We start from the raw sequence: 20164 nt of genomic DNA, 5'->3' as shown, positions 1-20164 counted from the left end.
TGTTGATCCCCAATTTCTCACCTGATGGCCCCCCTGCGACTGTGCCTGTCTTAGGTTGTTCCTCCCTTGAGGAATCTTACCCGTCTCTGGCTAACCAGTCATCTTCCGGGGCCATACAGGGAGATGTAAAGTTGGTAAGTGAGAGAGAAGCCATATTGTTTGAGAAGGTTAGCTTTTTACTTCTTTGCAGATTTATGCCCTGTGGCTTCTATGCCCAGCACTTGTCTCGAGGTATCTTTACCACCTGGAGGAATTATGATGCTCGGTAAATTCGATATGAGGCACGAATTCTATTTAAGGGTTGTAATTAGGAAGGAAGAAGAAAAGCTATAGAGGTAGCATATGGAAGAAAACATGGGAGGATTGATTATTTCTTTGACATATCTTCTTGTAGAGTACCTTAAGCATGTATAGGTTTTAAACTACTAACTACCTTGCGCACACGTATTAACATAATAGGAATATGGTGACATAAACTAAGCAAATCTATAATTACCAGCCATCTCCAGTGAAGCCAAGAAAACCAGTTAGGCACCCTAGGCATTTGTGAGAATTTGTCTATGATATGATGGATATTGTCCAACTGTACTTGAACAGTCTGAGAGAAATCAGACAAATTAAATCAACCCATTTCTGGGATCTGTTCACATCCCATATGTTCTTTTAACCATAGATAGTCTATAGTCATAAGATTTTGGAGTGCTACAACTTGTACCCCTCCCAACTCCTGGTTGAGTTCCAACAGTACAGATCCAGTCAAATTCGTTGTCTCACTGTATGCATATGCCAGCCTAGACATCTCCCTCCTCATTCCAGTGGCAAGTCCAGGAAATGGTGGGATGGGCGCAGCCACAACCGCAGCATCACCCGGATCCCTGTGGAGGCTTTTTGATGATCATCCCCTGGCACGAGTCCTCCAGAGAGTGCTGATGCCAGAAGCTCCTCTTCATATCGTATCTTAGTTCATTTTCTGGGTAGCCAAGCTAGGCCTTGGTCTTCTGCATAAAAACAAACAGACCCTTTGCCCACACTTTGACATGCCCTCTATACCACTGTGTAGAACTCATTGGAGGTCAGCACACAGGAACTGCTTTTTTTTTTTTTTTATTAAGAGAAAGGAATATTATCAGAAAAAAGTACCTCCATAGCTGATCATCTGACACCCTTTAAGTGATCAAAATTAAGGATATTTAAAGCATGCGTTAATCTTTGATTTACCAATAGTTTTATCCTATCAAGGAATAATCCCCCTTTTCTTTCTTTCTTTTTTTCCTCTTTTTTTTTTAATCTTTAATCTACACTTACATTAACAATACTATGTTTACTATGCTCTCCCCTATACCAAAGCCCCCTAAAAACCACATTACAGTCACTGTCTATCAGCATAGCAAAATGCTGTAGAATCACTACTTGTCCTCTCTGTGTTGTGCAGCCCTCCCTCCCCTTTCTCCCTCCCCCCATGCATGCTAATCTTAATACCCCCTTTCTTCTCCCCACCCTTATCCCTCCCTGCCCACCCATCCTCCCCAGTTCCATTCCCTTTGGTACCTGTTAGTCCATTTTTGGATTCTGTAATTCCACTGCTGTTTTGTTCCTTCAGTTTTTCCTTTGTTCTTATACTCCTCAGATGAGTGAAATCATTTGGTATTTCTCTTTCTCCGCTTGGCTTATTTCACTGAGCATAATACTCTCCAGCTCCATCCATGTTGCTGCAAATGGTAGGATTTTCCCTCTTCTTATGGCTGAGTAGTATTCCATTGTGTATATGTACCAGAACTTCTTTATCCATTCATCTACCGATGGACATTTAGGTTGCTTCCAATTTTTGGCTATTGTAAATATTGCTGCGATAAACATAGGGGTGCATCTGTCTTTCTCAAACTTGATTGCTGCATTCTTAGGGTAAATTCCTAGGAGTGGAATTCCTGGGTCAAATGGTAGGTCTGTTTTGAGCATTTTGATGAACCTCCATACTGCTTTCCACAATGGTTGGACTAATTTACATTCCCACCAGCAGTGTAGGAGGGTTCCCCTTTCTCCACAGCCTCGCCAACATTTGTTGTTTGTCTTTTGGATGGCAGCCATCCTTACTGGTGTGAGGTGATAACTCATTGTAGTTTTAATTTGCATTTCTCTGATAATTAACGGTGTGGAGCATCTTTTCATGTGTCTCTTGGCCATCTGTATTTCTTTTTTAGAGAACTGTCTGTTCAGGTCCTCTGCCCATTTTTTAATTGGGTTATTTGTTTTTTGTTTGTTGAGGCGTGTGAGCTCTTTATATATTCTGAACATCAAGCCTTTATCAGATCTGTCATTTTCAAATATATTCTCCCATACTGTAGGGTTCCTTTTTGTTCTATTGATGGTGTCTTTCGCTGTACAGAAGCTTTTCAGCTTAATGTAGTCCCACTTCCTCATTTTTGCTGTTGTTTTCCTTGCCCGGGGAGATATGTTCAAGAAGAGGTCACTCATGTTTATGTCTAAGAGGTTTTTGCCTATATTTTTTTCCAAGAGTTTAATGCTTTCATGACTTACATTCAGGTCTTTGATCCATTTTGAGTTTACCTTTGTATATGGGGTGAGACAATGGTCCAGTTTCATTCTCCTACATGTAGCTGTCCAGTTTTGCCAGCACCATCTGTTGAAGAGACTGTCATTTTGCCATTGTATGTCCATGGCTCCTTTATCAAATATTAATTGACCATATTTGTTTGGGTTAATTTCTGGAGTCTCTAATCTGTTCCACTTGTCTGTGGCTCTGTTCTTGTGCCAATATCAAATTGTCTTGATTACTATGGCTTTGTAGTAGAGCTTGAAGTTGGGGAGTGAGAACCCCCCTGCTTTATTCTTCTTTTTCCGGATTGCTTTGGCTATTCGGGGTCTTTGGTGTTTCCATATGAATTTTTGAATTATTTGTTCCAGTTCATTGAAGAATGTTGCTGGTAATTTGAGAGGGATTGCATCAAATCTGTATATTGCTTTGGGCAGGATGGCCATTTTGATGATATTAATTCTTCCTAGCCATGAGCATGGGATGAGTTTCCATTTGTTAGTGTCCCCTTTAATTTCTCTTAAGAGTGACTTGTAGTTTTCAGGGTATAGGTCTTTCACTTCTTTGGTTAGGTTTATTCTAGGTATTCTTTTTGATGCAATTGTGAATGGAATTGTTTTCCTGATTTCTCTTTCTATTCATTGTTAGTGTATAGGAAGGCTACAGATTTCTGTGTGTTAATTTTGTATCCTGCAACTTTGCTGTATTCCGATATCAGTTCTAGTAGTTTTGGAATGGAGTCTTTAGGGTTTTTTATGTACAGTATCAAATCATCTGTAAATAGTGACAGTTTAACTTCTTCTTTACCAATCTGGATTCCTTGTATTTCTTTGTTTTGTCTGATTGCCATGGCTAGGACCTCCAGTACTATGTTATATAACAGTGGGGAGAGTGGGCATCCCTGTCTGGTTCCCAATATCAGAGGAAATGCTTTCAGCTTCTCGCTGTTCAGTATAATGTTGGCCGTGGGTTTATCATATATGGCCTTTATTATGTTGAGGTACTTGCCCTCTATTCCCATTTTGCTGAGAGTTTTTATCATGAATGGATGTTGAATTTTGTCAAATGCTTTTTCAGCATCTATGGAGATGATCATGTGGTTTTTCTCTTTTTGTTGATGTGGTGGATGATGTTGATGGATTTTTGAATGTTGTACCATCCTTGCATCCCTGGGATGAATCCCACTTGGTCATGGTGTATGATCCTTTTGATATACTGTTGAATTCTGTTTGCTAATATTTTATTGAGTATTTTTGCATCTACATTCATCAGGGATATTGGTCTGTAATTTTCTTTTTTGGTGGGGTCTTTGCCTGGTTTTGGTATTAGGGTGATGTTGGCTTCATAGAATGAGTTTGGGAGTATTCCCTCCTCTTCTATTTTTTGGAACACTTTAAGGAGAATGGGTATTATGTCTTCTGTGTGTGTCTGATAAAATTCTGAGGTAAATCCGTCCAGCCCCGGGGTTTTGTTCTTGGGTAGTTTTTTGATTACCGTTTCAATTTCTTTGCTCGTAATTGGTTTGTTTAACTTTTGTGTTTCTTCTTGGTCAGTCTTGGGAGGTTGTATTTTTCTAGGAAGTTGTCCATTTCTTCCAGGTTTTCCAGCTTGTTGGCATATAGGTTTTCACAGTAGCCTTTAATAATTCTTTGTATTTCTGTGGAATCTGTTGTGATTATTCCATTCTCATTTCTGATGCTGTTGATTTGTGTTGATTCTCTTTTTCTCTTAATAAATTTGGCTAGAGGCTTATCTATTTTGTTTATTTTCTCAAAGAACCAGCTCTTGGTTTCGTTGATTTTTGCTATTGTTTTATTCTTCTCAATTTTGTTTATTTCTTCTCTAATCTTTATTATGTCCCTCCTTCTGCTGACTTTAGGTTTCATTTGTTCTTCTTTTTCCAGTTTCGATAATTGTGATGTTAGACTATTCATTTGGGATTATTCTTCCTTCTTCAAGTGTGCCTGGATCGCTATATACTTTCCTCTTAAGACTGCTTTCGCTGCGTCCCACAGAAGATGGGGCTTTGTGGTGTTGTCATTTGTTTCTATATATTCCTTGATCTCTATTTTGATTTGTTCATTAATCCATTGATTATTTAGAAGCATGTTCTTAAGCCTCCATGTGTTTGTGAGCCTTTATGTTTTCTTTGTAGAATTTATTTCTACTTTTATACCTTTGTGGTCTGAAAAATTGGTTGGTAGAATTTCAATATTTTGGAATTTACTGAGGCTCTTTTTGTGAGCCAGTATGTGGTCTATTCTGGAGAATGTTCCATGTGCACTTGAGAAGAATGTATATCCTGTTGCTTTTGGATGTAGAGTTCTATAGATGTCTATTAGGTCCATCTGTTCTAGTGTGTTGTTCAGTGCCTGTGTGTCCTTACTTTTTTTATGCCCAGTGGATCTATCCTTTGGGGTGAGTGGTGTGTTGAAGTCTCCTAAAATGAATGCATTGCAGTCTATTTCCCTCTTTAGTTCTGTTAGTATTTGTTTCACAAATGCTGGTGCTCCTGTGTTGGGTGCATATATATTTAGAATGGTTATATCCTCTTGTTGGACTGAGCCCTTTATCGTTACGTACTGTCCTTCTTTATCTCTTGTTACTTTCTTTGTTTTGAAGTCTATTTTGTCTGATATCAGTACTGCAACCCCTGCTTTCTTCTCACTGTTGTTTGCCTGAAATATGTTTTTCCATCCCTTGACTTTTAGTCTGTGCCTGTCTTTGGGCTTGAGGTGAGTTTCTTGTAAGCAGCATATAGATGGGTCTTGCTTTTTTATCCATTCTATTACTCTGTGTCTTTTGATTAGTGCATTAAGTCCATTTACATTTAGGGTGACTATTGAGAGATATGTACTTATTGCCATTGCAGGCTTTAGATTCGTGGTTACCAAAGGTTCAAGGTTAGCTTCTTTAGTATCTTACTGCCTAACTTAGCTCGCTTATTGAGCTGTTATATACACTGTCTGGAGATTCTTTTCTTCTCTCCCTTCTTATTCCTCCTCCTCCATTCTTCATATGTTGTGTGTTTTGTTCTGTGCTCTTTTTAGGAGTGCTCCCATCTAGAGCAGTCCCTGTAGGATGCCCTGTAGAGGTGGTTTGTGGGAAGCAAATTCCCTCAGCTTTTGCTTGTCTGGGAATTGTTTAATCCCGCCATCATATTTAAATGATAGTCGTGCTGGATACAGTATCCTTGGTTCAAGGCCCTTCTGTTTCATTGCATTAAATATATCATGCCATTCTCTTCTGGCCTGTATGGTTTCTGTTGAGAAGTCTGATGTTAGCCTGATGGGTTTTCCTTTATAGGACCTTTTTCTCTCAAGCTGCCTTTAACACTCTTTCCTTGTCCTTGATCCTTGCCATTTTAATTATTATGTGTCTTGGTGTTGTCCTCCTTGGATCCTTTCTGTTGGGGGTTCTGTATATTTCCGTGGTCTCTTCGATTATTTCCTCCCCCAGTTTGGGGAAGTTTTCAGCAATTATTTCTTCAAAGAGACTTTCTATCCCTTTTCCTCTTTCTTCTTCTTCTGGTACCCCTATAATACGAATATTATTCCTTTTGGATTGGTCTCATAATTCTCTTAGTGTTGTTTCGTTCCTGGAGATCCTTTTATCTCTCTCTGTCAGCTTCTATACGTTCCTGTTCTCTGGTTTCTATTCCTTCAATGGCCTCTTCATCTTATCCATTCTGCTTATAAATCCTTCCAGGGTTTGTTTCAGTTCTGTGATCTCCTTCCTGACATCTGTGATCTCCCTCCAGACTTCATCCCATTGCTCTTGCATTTTTCTCTGCATCTCATCCCATTGCTCTTGCATTTTTCTCTGCATCTCTGTCAGCATGTTCATGATTTTTATTTTGAATTCTTTTTCAGGAAGACTGGTTAGGTCTGTCTCCTTCTCAGGTGTTGTCTCTGTGATCTTTGTCTGCCTATAGTTTTGCCTTTTCATGGTGATAGAGATAGTTTGCAGAGCTTGTACGAGTGACAGCTGGGAGAACTTTCCTTCTTGTTGGTTTGTGACCTTCCTCTCCTGGGAGAATAGCGGCCTCTGGTGGCTTATGCTTGGCAGCTGTGCGCAGATAGGGCTTCAGCTACCTGCCCCGTTGGTTTAGAGTTATCTCTGCTGTTGCTGTGGGCGTGGCCTGGCTGGGGCTGCTCCTCCAAAATCGTGGAGCCCCATTGGAGGGGGAGCAGCCGGGAGGCTATTTATCTCCATAAGGGGCCTCTGTGCTCCCTGTTACCCAGGGGGTTCGAGTGCCCAGAGATCCCCATATTCCCTGCCTCTGGGCTAAGTGTACTGTCCTGCCCCTTTAAGACTTCCAAAAAGCACTCTCCAAACCAAAGCAACAATGGCAACAACGAAAGAGGGAAAAAAATGGGAAAAACACGCGATTTTCTTTGTCCTCAGGTGCCCCTCTCAGGCACCCGCTCACCGGTCTTGCTGCCCTGTTTCTCTAGTATTGGGGTCCCTGTCCCTTTACAGCTTCCAAAAAGCACTCACCAAAAAGAAAGGAAAAACACGTGATTTTCTTTGTCCTGAGGCGCCGGTCTCAGGCACCCGCTCACCGGTCTTGCTGCCCTCTTTCCCTAGCATTGGGGTCCCTGTCCCTTTAAGGCTTCCAAAAAGCACTCGCCAAAAAAAAAAAAAAAAACCCACTCCTGTTTCTTTGTTCTCTGGCGTCAGCCTCAGGCACCTGCTCACCGGTCCTGCTGCCCTATTTCCCTAGTATCCAGGACCCCACGCATGCACTGTGTCTGTGCTCTGGTCCAGAATCCTGGGGCTGGGTGTTCAGCAGTCCTGGGCTCTCTTTCCCTCCTGCTGACTCCTCTCCACCCGCCAGGGGCCAGGAGGAGTGGTACTCGGGTCCCGCAGGGCCAGGGCTTGTTTCTTACCCCCTTTGCAAGGCCCTGGGTTCTCACAGGTGTGGATGTGGTCTGGATGTTGTCCTGTGTCCTCTGGTCTCTATTTTAGGAAGGGTTGTCTTTGTTATATTTTCATAGATATATGTGGTTTTGGGAGGAGATTTCCGCTGCTCTACTCACGCCGCTCTCCTGGCTCCGCCCCCTTTTTCTCCTAATTTTTAGCACTGTCAGGCAGCGCTGAGAAAGGCTGGTGAGGAATGGAACAGCTCCTTATAGCTTGGCTTGCGTGATCTAAGTTGTACATTGATCACAAAAGAAGCTGTAATTAGCCCAAAGCAACTATTTTTTTAAGGGAGGGGAGTGCAAAATGGCATTTGTCTAAAATGAGAGGAGGACAGGTATCCCCCCCCCAGGGAAGATCCTAACCAGGACACCAGAGGGATCTCGAGGCATCACTGCTCCCTTCACAGGCCCCCTCCAGGTCCTCTGGAGTTCATCCTGTCTTTGAAGGCTTCCTTGTTGTCCTGCAGGTATTAGCTCTTTTTATAAGCACCAGGATGCTGATGCTCAGATTGGCACCTGCCTAAAATTGTGTTGCCACTAATGGGCAACACCTGGACTGAAATCTAAGCACTTCGGCCACCAGCGACAGGCTATGGTCTTTGGTAGATGCCCTTGGAGGTGGGTAGAGAAGGGGAGCTGCTCTCTTCACACATGGGAAGCAAGGCTCAGCAGATTAAGTGGCCAATGTGACCAAGGTTCTGTGCCCTTAATGGTGGTGCAAGGGTTCGAGCTCGGCAGTTTCTCCAGCTTGCTGCTCACAAGGACTCCGTAAGTTTGGAAGATTTATCACTCAGCTAAGAAAGAAATATTTGAGACTGAAGAAAATTAGGGATTCTAAAATTGATCATCTTGGCTAAAGAATGATCTCAAATTCCACTTCCATTTGGAGCACCAGTATGAAACATGCCCTATGTGTACAAACCATTTTTTAACACTTTCAGTTTTGTAGACAATTAAGACTCCCAAGAACTTTTGCCAGTAGTACCATGTGTTCCTGTGTACTATTCATCCAGCTTCCCCTGTAATGCATCTCACCCACGCATAGTCTATTATCAAAACCAGGAGATCAACTTTGGACTATGACCATAATTCAACTAGAGACTTTTTCAGATTTCACCAGTTTTTACATGCAGTCATTTTGTGCATGGTTCTGTGTGTGTCTAGTTGTATAAAAGTATTGCATATACAAATTTCTGCAGCCAGCACCACAGCCAGGATACAGAACTCAGCGCCACAGAGCAGGTCCCTCCTGGCACTGCCATTGCAGTTATATGCTCCATCCTGACCTAACCCCTGGAAACCACTGATCTGTTCTCCATCACTTTAATTTTGTCATTTTGAGAGTGTTATATAAATGGAATTATACACTATGTAACCTTTTAAGATCAGCTTTTAACTACTTAGTGTAATATCTTTGAGATCCATACAAAGGCAAGTGGGGTATGTCCACGGGTATATCAAGAGTTTGATCCTTTTTAATAAGTAATAATATTCTATTTTATGGATGTACCACATTTTGTCCATTTACCTAATAGACATTTGGGTGGTTTCCATTTGTGACAAATAAAGCCTCTGTGATAAACATTCATGTACTGGTTTTTGTGTGGTCATAACTCATCATTCCTCTAAGATGAATACATAAGAGTATGATTACTGAGTTCTACAGAAAATGTGTGTTTAGCTTTATAAGAAACCACCAGCCTATTTCCAGAGTGGATGTACCATTTTGTATTACCATTTAAACAGTAATTCAGATGTCATTACCCTTTTGATATCTATAGGGTCTGTAGAGATGTCCCTTTTTTTCCATTCCTGGTATTGGTAATTTGTGCCTTTTCTCTTTTCTTCTTTGTCAGTCTTTCTAGAGGCTTATCAATTTTATCATTCTTTATAATTACCCAGCTTTTAGTTTGATTGGTTTTTCTCTATTTTAATTTCATATGTTTCTGCTCTTTATTATGTCCCTCTTTTGTACTTACTTCGGGTTTACTTCATTCTTTTCCTAGTCTCTCAGGTAGAGGCTTGGATTATGATTTGATCCCTTTTCTAATGTGAGCATTTAATGCTATAAATTTCCCTCTCCATAATACTTTATATCTAATGTGTTGTATTTTAATTTTTATTCATTTCTTTGTATTTGTTTTTATTTCCTTTGAAACTTCCTCTTTAGCCCATATCTTATTTAGAAGTTTGTTAACTTACAAGTGTTTGGGGATTTTCCTGTTACCTTTTTGTTATTAATTTCTAGTTTAGATTTCATTATGGTGAGAGAACATAAAATCCTTTGTAGAATTTTAAATTATTCAAGTTTATGACTCCTGATATAATCTATCTTGGTGAAAGTTCCTGAGCACTTAATGAATATATATTCAGCTGAATGAGTATTCTGTAAATGTTGATTAGATCCTGTTAGCTGATGGCATTGCTTAGTTCTTCTATATCCTTACTGACTTTTTTCCTATGAGTTGTGAGATATAGATGTTGATGTTCGCAACCATAATTGTCAATGCCTATTTTGTTTGGAGTTTTGACAGTTCTTTGTGTTTTTCACACCTCCATTGTTTGGTACACTCACATTAAGATCATTACATTTTATTGTTGAACTGACTTACCACACTACATAATGTCCCTCTTTGACCCTGCCATCTTTCTTTGCTCTGAAGTCTATTTAGTCTTTTATTAATAGAGCCATTCCAGCTTTCTTAAAATGCTTGCATTGTGTATTTTTTTCTATCCTTTTAGCCTGCTTATATCATTATATTTGAAATAAGTTTTGTGGAGGGTAACATGAGGTAACTAACTGGGTCATTTTCCTTTAATCCATTCTACCAATCTCTGCCTTTTCATTGGTGTGTTTAGACAATTGCATTTAATGTAATTATTGGTGTGTTAGGATTTATTGTGTTATTTTATTTTTTGTTTGTTTCTTGTTTTTCATTCCTGTTTCCTCTTTCCTATTTTCTTGAGGTTACTTGGACATATTTTTAGTATTCCATTAAATTCATTTAGAGTGTTTTTTTGAGTATATCTCTTTATATAGTTTTTTGTAGTGGTAGCTCTGGAGATTACAGTATACATAAAATACACATACATACTGAGGTCTAGTAGTGTCAACATTTTACCACCATTTAGGATGCATTTCTCTTCTTTCAAGTGATACAGTTTTCTAAAATGTTATCTTTATGTACACTGGGAGCCACAAGAGACTGTGATACTTGTGCTTTCAACTGTCCACATAATTTAAAAACTCAGGAGGAAGGAATATTATTTTTACTCATGTATTTGTCCTTTCTGGTTCTCTATTTATCATCATTCCTGATGCACCGTGTTTCCTACCATTGTCTTTTCTTTTCTGTCCAAAGAACATCGCCTAGCCATTCTTTCAGCACAGATCTGCTGGCAACAAGTTTTCTCAGTTTCCCTTTACTGAGGCAGTTTTTGGTTCACCTTCATTCGTTTTGGTTTGTTTTGGTTTCTCTCACCTTCATTCTGGAATAATGTTTTCATAGGAAATGGAATTCTGGGTTGAGGTCTTTCAGCGCTTGAAAAATGTGCTGCTTCTTTCTGACTTCATGGTTTCTGGTGAGAAATCTGTCTTCAAATTACTGTTCGCTTTTAGCACTAGGCCAGTGTTGACCTTCTGACCATAGGTCAGCAGGAGGATGATCTGCTTCCTGACGTCGGTTGACTGTGGGTAACTGAAACCTCAAAAAGCAAACCTTCAGACAAGGGGGGAGTACTTTTGTTGTCCCACTGGTGTGTAAGACTATTCTTTTTTTTTTCCCCAATCCCTTTTTTCTCTCCTTCTCTCATCTTGCCAGAACCAAAAGCACAAACCACTCTTAAAAATGCCAACTTGTTTGAGCTGGGCATGATCCTTTTTTGGTCAGAGTACTTTTAAAGGCAAGAAGTAAAAGCCCACTTAAGCTATCTCAAATAAAGAGAAATTTATTACTAATGTACTACAGCAAATCTTAGCTTCCTGCCCATGGTTCGTCAGCTTGCTATAGCAATTTGTTCCTAAGAAACCTTAAGTTACACACACACACACAAATCACATTCTACAAACAGTTATTTCAGTGAAGAAATGGGTAAGACTGTGAGGGGCTAGAGAGCATAACTGACTTTTTTTCCTGCAAGAATTAAAGTTTTGTTCATGGTCATCAGATCTAAACTTCACTGAATAAATCTGTTATTCACTCACTTCACTTCCCACTCCTCACCCCAAAATTTGGTATCATCTGCTAATCAATCTTTATGATCTTATATTTGCATTACTCAGCAAGGGCTGTCTTTGGTTTCTGAGTCTCATATTTCATACTCTCAGTGGTCATTGATCACCTAATGGATATCTGACTTGAGTGAGAAGTTCATGCCCTTCTACTCAGCTGTGGCAGGGGACGAAGAGCCACTTGGTTCACATCCTTTAGCAAAGGCCATAAACTGTCCTTCGCAAAGAGGAGGGCTGGGGATAAACTAGAGGCACAAGACATTCTCCCAACAACCCCTTTCCTACACTGATTGTTGTCAAATGTCAAAATAATTACAGTTTATTTTTCTTCTTTGCTAATGAGAAACTCCATACTGCATATTTGTGTGACGTCTCTAAAATCTTCTTTCCTTAGAACGCCTGACAGACAATCTCAGAGTTGGACAGACATCCATAGTTGCTGCTCAGATGTTTCTTTTTTTCAGAGTTTTGCTGCTAAGAATATCTCCCCAACATTTGACTTCATTGTGGCCAATCATGGTCTCTGAATTAGTAAGTACAAATATTTTACTCTTGAAAGCAAAGTTGAAGCTTTGTAAAATGCTTTTTCAGGAATAATGTACTATCTCATATATATCTAATGTTGTCTGCAAATGTTTTTGTCATATTTATAGCACATAAGCAGCTCTTGGTTAAATAGAGAATATTTTATCTTACCCTATTATATTTGATCTCTCAAATACTCTATTGGAATAACTAAGTTATTCCAACAAATTTGTACTGTTTGATATTATTTGCCATCTTTTTAACTTTTTCCAGTTCTATTGAGATATAACTGATATATAGCAGTGTGTAAATTCAAGATGTACAACATAATGACTTCACATATATTGTGAAGTGATTACCACAGTAAAGTTAGTTAATATCCATCATCTCATTTAGGTACAAAAAGAAAAGAAAAAAATGTTTTCCCTGTGAAGAGAACTCTTAGGATTTATTCTCTTAAAAACTCTCACACATATACAGCAGCATTAACTATATATATATATAGTTAGAGTTATATATATATAGTTATACATATAGTGTATATATATATAGTATGTGTGTGTGTATATATATACATATACATATATATATATATATATATATAGTGTCATATGTCACGTCTCTCATACTTATTTATCTTAGAACTGGAAGTTCGTACCTTTTGACCACCTTCATCCAATTCTCCCTCCCTCTACTTACTTGCCTCTGGTAACCACAAAGCTGATTTCTTTTTCTATGGGTTTGGTTTGGTTCAGGTTTTTTTTAATTTTTTAGATTCCACATGTAAGTGAGATCATACAGTATTTGGCTTTCTCTGTCTGACTGACTTCATGTGGCATGACACCACCAAGGTCCAGACACATTGTCCAAAATGTCAGGGTATACTCCTTTTTTGTGGCTGAATATTTCATTTTATACATATATAACATTTTCTTTATCCATTCTTCCTGTTGCCATGTTTTAATATTGTGCTAATGCTGCTCTGAACATGGGAATCCACCAACCCTGCACACAAAGGTTCCCCTTCCTCCGCATCCTCGCCAGGATTCTTGTGTTTTTGACATTAGCCATTCTAACAAGCATGAGGTGATAATCTCATTGTGGTTTTAATTTGCATTTCCCTGTATTAGTGATATTTCCCTGGTTATTAGCTGACTCTTCATGTTCCTGTTGGCCATTTGTATGTCTTCTTTGGAAAAATATCTATTCAGATCCTTTGCCCATTTTTAATTGGATTATTTGCTTTTTTCTGCTGTTGAGTTGTGTGAGTTCTTTATATATTTTGGATATTATCCCCTTATTAGATACTTGGTTTGCAAATATTTTTCCTATTCTGTAGGTTGTCTTTTCATTTTGTTAATTTTTTTTTTTTGCTTTATTTGCTATTTTTTATGGACATATAAACTTTAAATACTAAGTTAGGTTTCATTTCTCTCAACTAGTAATTTGCATTCATGTTTCTTTTTAAGGTTCAGACATTCATACAGCTTGAAGAAGATCTGAAAGAGGATGAATCATTGAGGTAGGTATTGCAAGGGTCTCTGCACATATGTGAAGGTTAATGGACCTTCATAACCTTTATAAACCTAAACTTTATAGGTAGGATTATCTAATACTAAATACTATTTCTTGAAGTATCTATGAAGGGACCAGCTATTTTGACCATCTCGTGAAAGAAAAACCTTCTTATGGACATAGGCAAATGGACCACAGCAGGTGTGAATGAATTTGTAACGAGAATCTCTTTGCAAATTTGTAGAAACAACAACAAAATCAAGAGAATGAAAGTTTCAGTTGCAGATGGAGATGGGCCCTTGATGGGGGAGATACCCCAGAGTGAACTCATCTTATATTTATCAGCTTGCAAATTCTTGGACACAGCACTTTCCTTTCCCCCTGACAAGATGCCATTGTTTCAAATGTAAGTCAGAGAAGACCACCTACCCTCTTTGACGTCAGTGACTTTTCTTCGCTCGTGAGCACTTTTTCTTGTTCTTCCCTCTACAACATCTGAGAAACCACAGTATGTGTTACTAGTGGCCCACAAGCCTGCTCAGAATACCAAGTTTCAGATTGCCTGCAACATCTGGGGTTTCATGAATTTGGCTCACAGTAGTGTTTATGGATGTGTTCCCATGTGTGTGTGTCCAGGTAGTTTGGGCTACTGAACACTTTTTTAAAACAAGAGGCACCCTCTGGTGGTCCTCACTGCATTTGTGTAGATTTTTTCATCTCTTTCTTTTTAATTAAATAAATGGAATGCGCTGTCTCCAGCGCCAAGTCCCTTGGCTTTCCTTCCCTGTAGACTTAATATAGTTGCTCATATGTTTAATTTCTTGCCTCACCCCAAATGCCACTTCTCCCTGTCCTGTCTCCTTAAAGAGATCAACATGTATAAATGTTTGTGGTTATCACTAAGTGAAAAAGCCAACACTGTGGAGACAGTAAAAAGATCAGTGGTTGCCAGGAGTTAGGGGAGAGTGAGGCAGAACAACACAGGAATTTCAGGGCCATGAAACTACCCTGCATGACGCTATGATGATGGACACATGTGATTGTACATTCATCCAAACCCGTAGGATACACAGCACCGGGAGTGACCCCCAAGGTAAATTCTGGACTTGGGGTGATAACGACATTCAGTGTCAATCTACTGATTATAACATGTACTGCTCTGGTGGGGGGCATTGATAGTCAGGGAGCTGTGCGTGGCAGAGCAGGGAAGGGAGCATGTGGGAAACCTCTACTTTCTGTTCAGTTTTGGGGTGAACCTAAAATTGCTCTAAAAAAGAAAATTTTTGAAATGGGTTCTGATGCATTATTCACACATGGAAGCATTATTCATACATAATAGGCCAAAAGTGGAGAAAACTCAACTGTCCATCAGTTGATGACTGGATAAATAACATGGTCTGTACATACAATGAAATAGCAATAAAAAATGAAGTGTGGACATGTGCTTCAATATTGGATGAGCCTTGACATTATGTTAAGTGAAAGAAGCCATTCACAAAGGACCACATACTGTATGATTCTTTTATATGAAATGAGCAAAATAAGAAAATCTGTAGACAGAAAATAGATTAGTGTTTTCCTTGATCAAGAGGATATAGTGGCTTGGAGGATGATAGCTAAATAGGGAGTGGGATTCTTTTTGGGGTAATGAAAATATCCTAAAATTAATTATGGTGATATATAATTCTGTGAATATACTGAAAGTCATTGAATTGTACACTTTAAATGGGTGAGTTGTATATGAATTACATCCCAATAAAACCGTTTAAACATCTGCTTTAAGTAGACTCTGAGCCAGCATGTCTGACCTCGGATTTTATTTCCTCCAGTTATAGGTGGGCATTTGTTCCAGAAGTGGACACAGAGGGCCCCTCCGCCTTGTCAGAGCTAGAGGAGAATCACCAAGAATGCAAACCCCACACTGTTAGGATTCTAGAACTTCTAAAATTAAAATATGGGGTAAATGTTTTCCTTTTTAAAATTTATATCATGACGGAGGGGGAAGGGGCTCAGCAGTGAAGTACTTCATATGCCACTTCATTTTAATGACTTTGAATGATTTTCAGATTCTCCTTATCTGTATGTTAAAACTTAGATATAAATTCCATCTTTATTTTATCACATATATGCCACTTTCTCACCCCAAGAGGTAAAGCCTCCCGGAGACCATAGTCATGTAGCCATTTGAACCCACTGAAGCCCTTCAGCCCTCAGAGGAAGGGCCTGCTGGGAAGCACAGCAGGGGCTCCCCGAGGGGCTGGGCTTAGAGTGAAATCCTGGTGGAAAATGCCCATAGAAGACCTAGAATGTGAGTTTTTGCTGCTCTCATTAGTGCTGATAATGAATTTTCATAAAGAAACCGACCTCTTCATTCTGCCGCCTGCATGCACTTTACTTTCATCTCTGACCCTTAGCAAAGCTTTATCATTTTTATGGTTTTTTTGCAGGAAGCTAGCAGCTCTGACGAGATAACCATGAAGAGTGAATTCCCTCTCCTGCGCCAACATTCTGTTTCCAGCATTAAGCAATTGATACCATTCTTCAAGACTCTAAATTGTGCCTTTAAAACCCAAAGTAAGCTGCCTGCTGACGCCCAAAGGCCCCCACCCTTGGGGTTCCCAGTCACAGGTAGCCCAAGGGTCTTGAAACAGCTAGAAGAATGTGCTGAATATGATTTTCTGGAACATCTGGGATGTTAGCCTAATACAGAATCTGTTTAATCAATTTACTGATAGTTCCATTGAAAACCAGGATATATTCTAACCAAGAAAGGAGCCAGGATAGCACCTTTTAAACAAGTCTTTTTTAATTTTGAAAGTAGATTTCAGATAATTTTCTGTTGGGCAACAAAACAGATCTCCCTAAATGTCTTGTTATATATTTGGATCTGATTATATGTTTCTTCCTCAATTTATGTAAAGAAAATAAAATTAATAATATCATCTAACGGTAGCACAAGGTCTGTAATATGAAGTAAGGTCTCAAGAGAGTTAAGAGTTGTTTTCTTTGTTAATGTAGACATGTGGGTCTCAGTATAGTCTCTAGAAATTTAAACTTGTTGAATATTATCTTTAACCTTTCACACATGTTCTTTAAAATGTTTGATGCTGCATTTTAAAACTAAAATATATTATTTTCTGAAACTGCCCATTACCATTGGCTGTGCAGCAGAGGTGAGCACTGGCAGATATCTCGGGCATTTAACTCCTGTCCTTTAAAATCACATTTGCACTGTTTAATCATGTAAGAAATACATAGTTTTCAAAATTGTGACAACTGTAACCTTAGTTATGAGCCACAGTGCACCTTGCCAGCAGCACCTTCCATTTAGCATAAATCAATCAGTGTGGTAATAGGGTATTTAATGCCTGAAACTACCGTCACGGAAACTCCCTGGTCACTTCCCATTCCCGCTGCCCTTTCTGGGGTCTCTCTGCCACTCTGAAGACATCGCTGTGCATTAAAATGATCCCTTCCTAGGCACAGACTTCTCTAGCCTGGTGGCATGTCATCCTATTCTTTCTGAGCCCCTTTGTCTTACGCAGCTGCCCTCCTTAGAATCCTGGCTTGGCACCCCTCCTCTGCTGGGCACCTTAGCTCCCTGCCAATGAGTGCAGTTTGCCTCCCAGACGTGCCTACCTCATGTCCCCTTTTCAGCCAACAGAGCATTACATGAAATCACTTTCCAAGCCAGATGATGAAACTATCCTAATGAGGACTCTCATATCCATCCTTTCTGTAGACAAAGGTGTTTTGGAATTTGACTTTATCTGTTATGCTTCTCCTGACATCCACCTGCTTACCAGTTTGTGTGCAGTGCAGAAGTGATATGTGTCATTAGCCCTAATGTAGGATTTGGGGAGCAAAGAACCATTTGGTTCCCTAAGTGATGGCTAAAAATGAGAATCAAAAACAACCACTACATACAGGTATTCATACAAATATGTTATAAATTATATGGATATTATGTTTATTTTATGTGTAGAGGTTATCTTTAAACTAAAAACATTTGTAAGTTTGGTCAGTAAATTTTAAACACTGAAGTGTAGAATCATAAATTCTGTGTAACTTACATTATGAATTACCTATAATATAATTCAAGTTATGAGTCAATAACCATATGCTGATTGATAGTTAAGATCCAGGTTGTTGCGTATGTTCATCTATCAGAATTTACAACAAAACTAATACTTATTTATATCATCAGTATCTGTTGTACTATGAATGGTAGTTCTTCTGTCCTTAGATTACAAATTTGTTTTTTTTTTTTCTTCTCCCCAGTACCTAAAACAACTTAATGGTCTCTGATAATATCATATGTAAATTGATGCTTTTTTTAAATTTATTAAATAAAAATATCAAAAGACAGTTCAACAATACATCCCTAACACAGAACACTAGCAAAGTCTTATAAATGTGATATACATATAAATCTTCTCTTTTGTCAGTAGCTGAGAGTATAGGCACTCAATTCAACTTCCTTGGGTTTGATGCTCAGCTTCCCCACATACTAGCCTGGGCAAATACTTTGTGCCTCAGTTTTGCCATCTACAAAATGGGAATATTGATGGTAAATACAACTCAGGGTTGTAGCAACCATCTCTGTGCCACCACTGTGCTCTGTATAAACAATTCGGATCACACATCCATCCGTAAAGGAGCATGTGCCCACACCAATATCTGTAAGCCTATGTGTTACATTAATTTCCGTGAGTACCAACAGATAGCACATATTTTATAAAAGAGAAAAAGGAAATTGTTTTAAATATGAGGAAAAGCAATTAGCACTTCTGATGTATCTTACTCCCCAGCAGGGGCCCTTCTGCACCTCACTTTGGGGACAATGGCTCTGACGCAGTCCTCCCTGAGGAAGTGAGTGCCGTGTGTCCCGCCCGAGGACCACAGGCCGCTGCGCTGAGGGCAAGCCGTGTGTTGGGAGAAGGGGGCTTGTCAAGGGAGGCCACCACAATGCGAACAGAGCAGTGTCCTAGCACGTGCTGCTGCAGGGCTGTTGGGAGTGGGCGGTGGGTGTGGGCACGGCCTGATCCCCACTGCTGACGTGCCTCACAGGGGCAGGCGTGGGCTGCTCAGTGCATGGTGGGCATGATGCTCTTTCTCACCACATCCCCCAGAGGCTGGAGCTGTTAGCCCTGACTGCAAAGCCAGTAGAACCAGGAATCGAAACCTAGACCTGTCTGCCTCTAGAACTCCACACCCTCAACCCCAGTGCTGTGAAAGTGGAACAGGAAACCCCAAATGTTTTCTGCTGGTTGGAAGTGTGTGAACCACAGTTTCTGAAGCTACTCCGCTCACTTAGGACTTCCTACAAAACCCATTCCTTCCAGGACCACAGCACAGAGGTGGTTCCTAGCTCACAAAATGTAGTGAGGTATGTCTTAGAACAAATCTTATTTTTCAGTATTTGTATATTATGCCCAGTTTAAATTAGGAGTAGAAGTAGCTAGACTCTTGAGTCTGTACTTAAAGCATTGACCAAACTACCTGGGGGCACAGGACAGACTTCTGTGCCTCTGGAATGAAATGCTCTGATGTGATACCGGGTATCACTTGCAATACAGTCAGACACAGACCGATGAACATGCAAAACCAATATTTGAAAGAAAAGAATATGATTAGGAATGGGACATGGGCCAGCTGAGTCCATCCATCCTGCACTAAGAGTCAACTTGTGAGAATCATGCTGGTATCTTACGTGCATGATCATACTTATATTTTCTTAAGTTGCATATTATTCCATACTATGGATTCAGTCAGACTTTGTGCTGTCTCTGAAATTCAGAGTGAAGGAAACTCCTTCAAACATTTTTTAGGATGGCGATGGGGATCCTGAGATTAGAAATCTGTCCATTGCAGTTAGAATCCAGCAAAGCAGCTATGCTTTGCAGGGGTCCTGGCACTTGTGTGTGCACAAGAATCCTCTGGAGAGCTCACTAACCCCCCCAGAGAGTCTGAATCAGTGGTTGGGATGACATTCAGGAATTTGAACCTGTAACAAATTATCCTCAATGCCAGTACTTCCTGGGCTGCTGGGAGAAATAGTTTTCAGGGCAGTGCAGTAACAAGGATGATGGCTCTTAAGGGAACAAGGAGAAAGCCAGGAAGGCTGAGCTTATTTGGTTACTTATCCTATACGGATAGTTCTTTCCGGGTGGTTCTCCATATAAATTGAGTCTACCTTAAACCAAGGGGTAAGGAATTGGATTTTAAAATACCATGGGTCTAGGAAAAGAGTGTGACAGTTAACACACTCAAAGAGGTAACAATAGAATCACCAAATGACCCAGCAATTCCACTAAAAACCGAAAGGGTCTCCCAGAGATATCTGCACACTCATGTTCATGGCAGCATTATTCACAGTAGCCAAGAGGTGGAAACTACCCAAATGTGCATCAGTGG

General features: G+C 39.7%; 1 protein-coding gene across 8 annotated transcripts in view; it reads left to right on the top strand.

The window, feature by feature from the left end:
- The window catches only part of DOP1B (DOP1 leucine zipper like protein B), a 101171-nt gene extending 84477 nt beyond the window's left edge, over nucleotides 1–16694 (top strand). For 6 of the 8 annotated variants that reach the window (XM_037014775.2, XM_037014777.2, XM_037014776.2 and 3 more), the window contains 5 exons: nucleotides 12102–12238; nucleotides 13702–13754; nucleotides 13992–14153; nucleotides 15577–15706; nucleotides 16195–16694. In XM_037014775.2, the coding sequence (XP_036870670.2) occupies nucleotides 12102–12238; nucleotides 13702–13754; nucleotides 13992–14153; nucleotides 15577–15706; nucleotides 16195–16446 (734 nt within the window). In that variant the 3' untranslated portion in view covers nucleotides 16447–16694. Of the gene's footprint in view, nucleotides 1–12101; nucleotides 12239–13701; nucleotides 13755–13991; nucleotides 14154–15576; nucleotides 15707–16194 lie in introns of those variants that run through there. The other 2 variants (XM_037014778.2, XR_005060358.2) reach the window with 2 other exon arrangements.
- The last annotated feature ends 3470 nt before the right edge of the window (nucleotides 16695–20164 follow it).

This window comes from Manis javanica, chromosome 3 (assembly GCF_040802235.1).
Source record: "Manis javanica isolate MJ-LG chromosome 3, MJ_LKY, whole genome shotgun sequence".
NCBI classification, from domain to species: Eukaryota; Metazoa; Chordata; class Mammalia; order Pholidota; family Manidae; genus Manis; species Manis javanica.
This window is presented reverse-complemented; position numbering and strand designations above follow the sequence as displayed.